The sequence below is a fragment of the Pithys albifrons genome, chromosome 9 (assembly GCF_047495875.1).
Source record: "Pithys albifrons albifrons isolate INPA30051 chromosome 9, PitAlb_v1, whole genome shotgun sequence".
NCBI classification, from domain to species: Eukaryota; Metazoa; Chordata; class Aves; order Passeriformes; family Thamnophilidae; genus Pithys; species Pithys albifrons.
In genome coordinates, this window is record NC_092466.1 from 30,483,732 (window position 1) to 30,494,029 (window position 10,298).

At 40.7% G+C, this 10,298-nt stretch overlaps 1 protein-coding gene across 7 annotated transcripts in view; it reads right to left on the bottom strand.

Moving 5' to 3' along the window:
• Window positions 1–8,860, bottom strand: part of FAM13C (family with sequence similarity 13 member C) — a 49,967-nt gene extending 41,107 nt beyond the window's left edge. For 6 of the 7 annotated variants that reach the window (XR_011698491.1, XM_071563167.1, XM_071563165.1 and 3 more), the window contains exons 1-3: window positions 8,701–8,860; window positions 3,685–3,741; window positions 1,755–1,953 (exon numbers count right to left, since the gene is read on the bottom strand). Coding sequence is in view for 6 of the 7 variants with exons in the window: in XM_071563167.1 (XP_071419268.1) it covers window positions 1,755–1,953; window positions 3,685–3,741; window positions 8,701–8,762 (318 nt within the window). In the remaining variant the exon portion in view is untranslated. The remainder of the gene's footprint in view (window positions 1–1,754; window positions 1,954–3,684; window positions 3,742–8,700) is intronic. The other variant, XM_071563164.1, reaches the window with a different exon arrangement.
• Between the last annotated feature and the right edge of the window lie 1,438 nt (window positions 8,861–10,298).

A 10,298-nucleotide genomic window follows, 5' to 3' on the forward strand; every position in this document is an offset into this window, starting at 1 on the left:
TCCTCAAGTACTCGCATAAATCAGAGTGCCTGCACATTTTACATCTTCCATTATGCCAGAGATGGGAGCAAGAGGTAGCATGGGGGCCAGGACCACTTTTGTCTTTCCTAATTAAAGCCCTTGAGTCATGGGAAAATTGTCTGCCTGGCACTGTTTCTCCTTCCAGAGGCTGCATACTTAACTTGCACTGGCATTTTATGGCTGTCTAATTATATGCTTAAAGAGTTTCCCAGGAAGGAATATCAACATTTTCAGTTAACCACGTCAGGCCACATAAAATGCTACAGAACAGCAAATCTGTGCTGTGTTGGCTTTCTGTGGGTGAGAGATACAGGCAGGACACACACAGGGAGAAGGCAGACCTGGGGCTTGGAAGTAGCTAAAAGAAGAACAGATGATCTGTGAGACAGATCTTGCCCTATTTATGACTTCCTCATGACTCCTCTTCCTGATGTGCCTCTGCTTCCTCTTCACAGGGCAAAATCCCCATAATTTTTCTTTTCAGTTGATAAACATGCACACCTCATCTTTCTGTAGTCTAAATAATATTTCCTAGTAATGTAATACAGTTGCAAAAAAGCCTGTTATTGCTCCTCTCTGGAATGAGCTCCAGAAGAACATGCAAGAAGGTTAGGGCAAGAGTTTGATATTCCTTCCATAAGAGACTGCAATAATACCCTTGGGATGCCATTTCCTTTTCGTTTCCCTTCTGTAATTCAAGAGAATAGTTCTCACTGGGAAGATAAGACATTCTGTCCAAAATTATGAAATCCCATTCTAAACTTGAAAAACGGTGCAAAATAATTGCTAGTCTATGATGGGTTTGAAGCATTTCAGAAAGCACTCTGCAAATTTCTATCCACAAGCAAGAAGGGAGGAGAGACAAAATGTAGCCAAATACATTATACATCAAAGGAGAGATGTAAATACAGACATCTGTATTTACAGATATCAGGCCTTGTGCCTACTGAAGAACAACAAATGTCCCAACATTAATATTCACTGTCTTGGATATGAGAATATTTCTAGCTGAGGAGTTAAATCTGCATCAGAGTTTTATTTCTTACACCGCACATTAGATATGACTTTGGAAGAACTGGGGAAGAACAGAGGCATTATCAGCACCTGCTCAGAGGTGGCAGCTCAAGAGCTGACACAGCAAATGTACTTCCATAAACAGCAGCAGAAGGTTCTTCATTTCTAATCTTCTTTTATACCCTCTAGAAAAGCCATAGTTCTGCTCCCCTCAACTCAACACGGGAAGCCAATGGGCAAGAGCTCTGCCACCAGAATCTGCACTGGAATAGACTTATTACTCAGAGATGAAAAAACAATAATTAAGATAAAGGGAAAGTACTGAATTTCCCAGTTGGCAGCCAAAATACCAGCACAAGAGATCCTTGATCAAATAAACAAAGTGAAAAATATCTAGTCAAGTGTTGCCACTACCAAGTTTTTTTTTTATATTTGGTACAAGGAAACACAGAAAATCCAAAGAGAGATCTCTTCAGCTCTGCTCTCCACTCACTTCTGACAGCAGTTGCAGCACAGCCCTCTCTGAAATTCCTGGCTGAAAGAAATTGTCTATTATTACAGGAAGGTTCCAGGGCTGCAGGTCCCTGAAAATTAAGGTAGATTATTATGGGGTCTGAATCACATCATGAATTACCAGGGGGTCCCACTTTGCATTTCAAAAGTTATTTTTGCTCAGACACTGTGCCACAAACCTACCTCTGGTAAGTTTAGCTCTTTACCTGACTTTCCTCGTGGCTTTTCCCATTTTCTAGCTTTGCAATGGGCTTAGGTTTCCTCAGTTTTAAGTTGCCCATTTCAGGCTTTAGAGCGTAGTCAATCACAGCCTGCTGCTTGTGCTTCTGAGTGTCTTGCAAAGGCAGCTGCCTTTCCTCTAAGACAGCAGCGTTGTCCGGATAATTTTCTTTGTTATCATCATCTCTGTAAGAAAATAAAATTGAAATGCATCAGGCAGGATTTCAGACACCTGTCAAAACATTATGGAGGAAAAAGAGTAACAAGTTCTTAGCTATTCATGGCATATTGCTTTTACTAAGTTGAGTGGTCTACACATCAAACACTGCATATATTAGTACCGTGAATCTAAACTACTTGTTAGCATTATTACACATTCAACTGTGGAGCTACTTATGCAAGACTAGTTTTAAAGGCACTCTCTGGCTTCAGCCCATTCCCCAAATAAAATCTGAAACTGTCTTTTTCATGCAGAAGACCTTTCCCCACCCAATAATTCACAGTAAGTTATAGTGTCACAAAAATGTTGATTTATATATATATATACAACACACTAGTTCCTCTCTATAGCCACAGTTTCCTTCTGACAGTCTCTGGTTTTGAAGGCTTTTGGACAAAGTGAGGGAGGAAACCATTCAAAGTAGGGTCTGAACAGTCAGCAATGTGTTTGGGTGGAAGGGGCAAGTATCATGTGCTCCCAATTTAAAGAAAATATCCTCCTGTGTAACAGCACACACCTGGTGGTTTAAACAGACAGTTACTCATGGATACTTGGGTAACCACTCAATCTGGGACAGACATTTTCCATCTCCACCTAACCTACAATGTGCAAACTGTCCCAAGAAGACCTCACTGGTCTTATCCACATTCAGTCACTCCAACCTCAGCCTGGTCTAATGCCCTGGGAGTGTCTCCCTGGCACCCTCAGGAAGGTTACCGCAATGCAGGGTGCAAGGCTGCCTGATTAGCTGGCAGGATGAGCAGGTTGGCATTACTGCTCCAAAATCCCTGGCTGCAGCTTGGTTTGCAGGTGGAGTTTCAGCTGTTAGCTCTGACTGGTAGAATCCTAATGGTTAGCTGAGAGATGACTTCTCTCCTAGTGTGAAACTTTCTCAACTGAGGGAGTCAAGGACTATTGAATTAAATCCGAGATTTTTTATTTTTTTTTAGAAAGCATAACTTTCTAGTTCAATATTTTCTCCTAGGGATTTTGAGCTGCCAAACTCACTTTCCATCTGTGGCCCATCACCATCCAGATGGATGCTCACAGGGTGCCTGTGGAGTTGAACACCATTGCTGCCCATGCCTTCTGCCAGTGTGCTCCAAGGCAGTTGTTATAGTTACAGCGTGGGGTGCTTTATAGCCCACGGGCATTTCAACAATGTGCACAAGTGCTGCTAATTTTAAGGTATGATCTGATTTAAAATTCTTTCTGAAAGGTTAAGCTGCACACTCTAGCAATCAACATATACTAACATAGCCATGAGAGAGATATGCCTCAAGAATACTTCAGTTAAATTACAGTTTGAAGGATTCTTTTTTTCCCAGAGACTCATCAATAGCATATCCTTGCACAGTTGCAAAACTCTGCTTACTACTACTTTGAACAAGCTGCAGTACAGTAAAATTATTATTAGTAGAGCTGCACCTGAATGAGAATAATACAATGTGAAGTTAAGAACACAGACCATAATATATATATACACTTATATAATAACAACAGTAATTAATCTTAATATTGATTACATGAAAGTATAAAAGACAAATATGCATTTCCCAGAAATACTAATAGCCTTTGCAGGTAATGCCCCAGAAATTCTGCATTCCCTTGAGAATCAATGTTTCTTTCTAATACTTTAACAGAAGCACTCTGGCGTCTTCATTTGCTGCCAATGAACTTCAGACAAAGTAGAATACCTGGGGCTGGAACTGCCTGCTCGATCTTCATGCACAGAGTCTGAATCCCCGTCACACCTTGAAAGTGAATACAAGATAATTGCTGACTTTCTGCCGCCTGCAGAAATATAGCTTTTAATAACTTGACAGTGCAGCTCAAAGGATAAACACATTTCTTCTCACACCTTAGTTAGCGTCATTTAATGCTGTAGCTGCTCCATGATAGTCTAAATCTCAGAAGAGGATTTGAGATGTTAAGTGAGCACAATTTAATATATCATTTTCAGACAGATGAAAATAATTAAAAGGAATTCAGATGTTACTGTAAAAGAATACAGGAAAATTACAAGAAATTCTGTATTTTAATAGCTAATAGTATACTTCACTTTAAAAAAAATAATTAGATACAATTAGCTAAGGGTGTTTTTCTCATAAACTCACACAAATATTAACTATCATAGAGCAGTCACTCTTTCTGCAGCAGGACAAAGAATCCCTAACTAAGTTATAAAGTGATCATTAAGTCTAAAAAATGTGAACTATCAGAATTTTTTAAGATGCCTGAAGAATCATAATCAATTACATGCCTTAAGTTACAAACAACAGAATTGTCCTAAGGCTGATAAATAAAAAGAGAAGTCTGCATAAATATGCTAAACAACCGCTCAGAGTTGAACATTACGCTGTGGCTGCATGGCTGAACTTTGCAGGATGATAGACCCGCAAAGCCTGAGCGCATCTTTCCTCAAATAAACATGCACATATATACACACACTCCTAAAATACACATACACCCTGCCTATTCTGGGGTACTATTTCTGGGGTAAAGTCAGGGCCCTCTCCTCACCCTCAGTTCATACTCACAAGGCACAGACACTAAGAAGGCCTGGATCCCTTGGAGTTTGCTGGCAGAGGAATCTCTTCATTATGGGGGAAGCGGCCTGTACTTTCGCTGACTTGTTAAATTTTGAGAAGAGCTGTCCCGCTTAGAACAGAGCACATTAAGTGATACATTCATAGCTCAGCCTTGTAATTTGATGGCAAGGTTTTTAATATATTCCTCTTTACCACCAGTCTGCTGCTGGTATCTATATCAAAAGTCAGACTGCAGCAGAAAATATTTAAAGGGACACTCGAGTGTTTACACTTCCTGAATACATCAGCATATGATGAAAGCATTTGCTGCTTGCAACTGGAACACAGAACTGCAGTTGCAGATCCCCCCCAGTCACACAATATTGCTGCAATAAGTGCAGGTCTCCCTGTAAGGCAAAGTGGGATAATGGATGGGAGACAGGGGTTGATGTACAAAATGGATAAATTCACTGTAGAAATCTGGTTTCCTTTGCCTCTGGATGCCAATCACACCTTTCCCTCTGATCTGTCACTGACTACCTTATGGGTGTTTGGCAACAGCAAAGTGTGAGTCTGGGGTGTACTGCAGGTATAAAGAAAGAAGCCTGATGTGAAAGGAGCCAGGAACCTGGTTGGACAACACAATGGAGTATTTCACAGGGGAAAAAAATAGAAAGGAAATACACTGGGAGGAGTCAGTGCTAAGGTGAGAGCTGGATGGACAGAGCAACCAGCACAGACTCAGGAGAAGGGTAAGATGCCACCAGAAGTGTTTGGCACCATGGGCCATGTCACAGTCAGCAAAGGCCAGGGACCTCCTAAAGGGACAGACTCTCCCTCCCGTGTGTGTCTCAGAAAGAGGAGGTGGGAAGAAGCATTTCTGCTACCAGTTTCACTCCCTCCCTCCTCTCACAGACCACACTGGGCAACCTTCAGTCCTGAAAGACCATCTTGACAATCAGGAGCACTCTCTGCAGAGACAATGAGAGACTGAGCACAGGTCCATCCACCAAGTTTATGTGTGTACAGTCCTTAACCGAGGGAAGTGCCCCAGGGGTTACTTTCCTGAGATGGCTGTATATCTTGATCTTGAGAAGCAGAGATCCTAATTTAGCATCCAGCTACTGGCAGAAATCATAAAACAAGACAGAACTTATAAACAACATAAGTAAGCATGACAAAATGTATTTGAGTAACTGAATAGCACTAGATAGGAAAGATAAACAATAATGAATTGGAGAACACCATGTCCATCATGTAATTTAAAAAGACTGTGAGGAAGTTCAAAAGCAATGCTTTGTGAAACTGTAAACAGAAATTTTTGTCTGTGTAAAAACAAATATTAACCAGGAATCTCACTCACACAAGACAGTGTTTGAGGCTAAGACCATAGCAGGACCTTTAAATAGATGTATTCATGGTATAATGCAAATATCCATCATCAAAGCACAGAGTGTTTTTACCTTGGCTTCTTAAAGAAATGCATCTTACATGTTTATGCCACCTGTTTGCACATATCGAAACAGACCCGCACATATTCACCAGTAATACACCTCTCACCAGTAACTTGCAAATCTTGCTGCCCAGCTTTAGCTGTATTTAACAGATAGAGTGATGCTCAAGAGTTTGGTAAGTTTGGTGGTAACTTGCGGTCAGTCATGTAGCAGAGTGAGTTCCCACCAATCAAAAACTTCAACAGCATTTCACTCATTCCCAAAACAGCAAAGAACACGCCAGGACAGATTCAATTCATAAATCCATATGGGTGGAAGCTTACACTGGGCAGTAACTATGTATTTTGACAAAACCACTGATGTGAATCCTTTTCCTTCAGTACCCAACGTAACTACTGACTGAGGGAAACCTCTCTCAAAAGTAAGAACATCTGTTATTGGTCTTGTGGGAGAGGCCAGAATCAGGTCAGAGATGGGATCCCAGCCTAGATGGACTGGTGCTCTGGTTTTGTATAGTACTGCCTCTTTACATTTCTTCCAACTGGTTTAATGAGATTAAACCAGTTTAATGAGATTGGTTTAATGATATTATCTTCTTTAACTTCCATTTTCACCTTTCCATAGGAGCCATTTCAGAACAATGTGGAAACTGCTCCCTTTTGCTGCCTTGACCTTTAAGATGTTCACATGAACAACTTCTAAGCCAGGCTGCATCCATGGCTTGATGGAAGCTTTGCACGCCCAAGCACTTGCCTTGTCTGGAGAAATATTCCTGAAAGTACTGTATCCCTGTTTTATATCATTCAGGAAGCCCTGATTTTGCCTTTGGCACGAATAAAGACAGAAATCGTTAAATGAGGATGTCTAAAGCTTCATGGCAAGCTCTCTCTTTCTTCTGCTAAATAAAAGTAACTATTTTCAGACATGGCCAGCACAAACAATGAGTGCTGAAATCAGTAAGAATTGTGTATCCTCAGCAGTTCTCAAAGACGGACTGGTAGGGCAGGCTCTAAACAGGACTTAGGAAAATTAGCTCTGGATACCAAGTTTGTTCATTTGGACAATGCTTTTCATATGTCATTGTTTGCTTGCTTTGTTTTCTAAAAGCATGTTTCTACTCTTATTTGGAAATATAAGATTGAAAATGAAAGCTCCCAAAACAGAACTAACAACAGCTTAAATGAGGGAGATTCAGCCTTCAGGCAATGCCTGGCCAAGCCAGCTCTGCCATTCTGCTGCCTCTCAGTTTGTACCCCTCTCCCTCCCACCAGGGGCAGGACTGGCACCAACACGCTCAGCTTTTAGACCTTCCTGGCCCTTGGCTCAGTAACAAGCCCCACAGAGAAAGACCTTTGGATTCCAGAAACATCAGGGGTGAGACAGGCCTGGGGCTGCTCCAGAGGAATCTCTACAGGAAACAATGGATGTTTGGGACAGAGAAAAGGGAAAGAGAAAAAAAATAAGAAAAATATACTATCTATTCTCTGGCTATTTTTCTGTGAAGGGGAGCATCCCATTCATCACCTGACTAATAGGGACACAAGGAAGTTAAAAAAAACAAACAAAAAACACCACAACAAAAAAAAATCCCCAAACCAAAATCTCCATGATTTATTAACTTCTGTGCAAACTTCCCACATCTGCCACAATCACACAAAAAGCATGACTAAGTTAAAATATTAAATGAAGCAAGGCATTGTAAGCAAATAAAGCAAAGCAATATAAGAGATGGAAATTCTTTGGATCCTTATGAAATCTTACTTTTCCTGTGGTGATTATAACAACACCTAGGGATGGCTCAGACTATTACAACTTGGCCTGCTTTCAGAATGTGTCCTGTCCCTACACCATTTAGGCAAACAGCTCATTGTCCACTAGGGTGTTTTAAATTACAAGCATTTTAGCAGTGTAATATTCACCTAATGCACAAACAAATCTATAAACCATTTCCCTCCTGAAAAACTCCTTGGTACCTTATTGCTGAGAATCTTCCTCAAAAGCTTTTGAAATAATAAAGAGCATGCAAAATAATTAGGTAGGCAGCACCAATATTGAAGTGGTTTAGACTAAAACAAGAGAAAGACTATTCCATTTGTAACAGTTCCTAAAACCTTTGCCTTTCTAACTTTCTAATGTTCTCCCTTGTTCTGCTCTGCTGTCTCTATAAAACAAGAAAAATCAACATATATGTTTATATCCTTAAGATCATGATATATACAAAAGGTCTTCTAATGAGTTTATGGATTTGATTATGAAGAAATTACATATTTGGCACTTGGCCTGTCTAAATAATGTATAGGGTTTTTTTTCAAAATATTTGCTTTTTTTTTTTTCCTCACGATGCTTTTGGTAAGTACAGACCATGTGTCCTTAGAAAACTGACATACTTATGGTTGTCAGGATCCTCAGTATCAGAAATGAGCAATATTTTGACAGGAGATTTTTCCTACACTGAAAATCATGCATTTAAACATGTATGATGTACGCCAAGCATATATTCACCCCCAAAAGATATTTCACTGCTAAATGGTCACAGAGAATTTAAAAGGAGCTGCTTCATGCAATCCTTCCCATACAGTCAATAATATACTTAGGTCACAGAAAACTGAATCAAAATATATGACACATAGCTTGGGACTTCTCACATCCTACTTACAATTATTCTTCACCATAACTAAACTCATCATTCTTGTGTAAAAATAAGGACATCTTTAAAGTGTTCACTTACTCTGCTAAAGCTGTCGTGTTGAAGGAATTGTCCTGAATGCTGAAACAGAAACAAGAACACATCAGATAAATCAGCAAGGCAGGCAGGCTCCCTGTGTCCTTCTCAGCTGGAGGAACACATGCACAAACATGGCATTGCAAGGCACGGCTCTGGGTTTGCTCTGCATGCACGGCTGTACCTTGGGCTGCTCTGCACATGCTCATAATAGAGGAACCACAGGGATGAGTCCCACAGCACTCACAAAGCACATCCAGCAGTGCCCTGAATTACCACAGGGATGCAGGTACATTGGGAGGCTCAGAAAGGGATCATATTCTTTTATAACTGTAGCAGTGTTGCTAATAAAGGCTCAGGTTTACAAACAACTATTTGCCATTCTGTCCTTTCAATGTTTGCTTTATGTAACTGGCTCGTCAAACACTGAGTTTTTTATTACTTAAATAGGGTTGCTCGGCTAAGCTCTCTGGAGGTTTTCTCCTTGTTTTCAGTGGTCTCTTACATGCTCAGCTCATGGACAAACCCCAGGGGACTGCATGAAAAAAACCAAACTGGCAGAAAGGACAGCTCAAGTAGGAAAAGATTATTAAGCTAACAGCAAGCAGTAGATGAAGCCGTTCCTGTGAAAGGAATAGGCTGTTGTGCTCCTGCAACAAAAATGTTTCTGACCTGATGTAATTCGTTCAGTAGGGTCAACTCAGGATATTGCAAATTGCTAGTTTTGAGGCAGCAGTGGAATTCCCCCTCGAATAACATCCTTCAAATCCAGTAAATACATGCTGAGATCATCCTGAAATCTTAGAGCAGCAAGAAAAAAAAATCTCACTGCTACATACCAGAGACGGGATTTTGTTGTTGTTGTTTGGGTTGGAGGGGAGAAGGCAATGCAGACAACAACGTCTCATGAGCACTCCTGTTTGTGACAAAGGCATCTCGCAGGCGGCAGCATCAAGCGGAGCAGGGATAAAGAGAGGCGCGTCCTCCTCCTCCTCCTCCTCCCCGCAGCAGCTTGTGTGGTGTTGACACACATTTCCCAGGCAGCAGTCGCAACCAGGAATCACAGCCCTGACAATTGCTTTTCTTTCACCAACAGTGCTAACAGTGCATCTGATCTTCGCCTCTTCCCAGCCTTCCTACCTGCCTGCACACACTACTAGCTTTTTCTTTCCCTTGCTTGTACCTATATCTCAATTTACACGGAGGCATAACTTACCTGGGGACCAGAATATCACAGCCTGTCTGCAGGGACTTCTGCCCTACAGAGTAGCAGGTTTTGTGAGAGAAGGGTGAACAAAAAAGCTAAATTTAATGGTTACCAATTAAATTCTGCCTTAAAACTAAAATTACAAATTTTCTCTCCTTCTGTTTCTTGGGTTTGACCTTACAAATACAAATTTCTTTATTCCTATTCTAGTTGCAGGAGAGCAACTCAAAAAAAGGTATTCTCTTAGGCTGTTGCGGCAATCAAACTCAATTTACATGCTCAAAAAGTATGGTGCCACTAAAAAACAAAATATATATTTTAATGAATATAGCTCAGAATGATGAAGTGGTTGAGAATTGATTTTCAACAGTTAGGCTAGCTAGCATTTCAAGTGGAG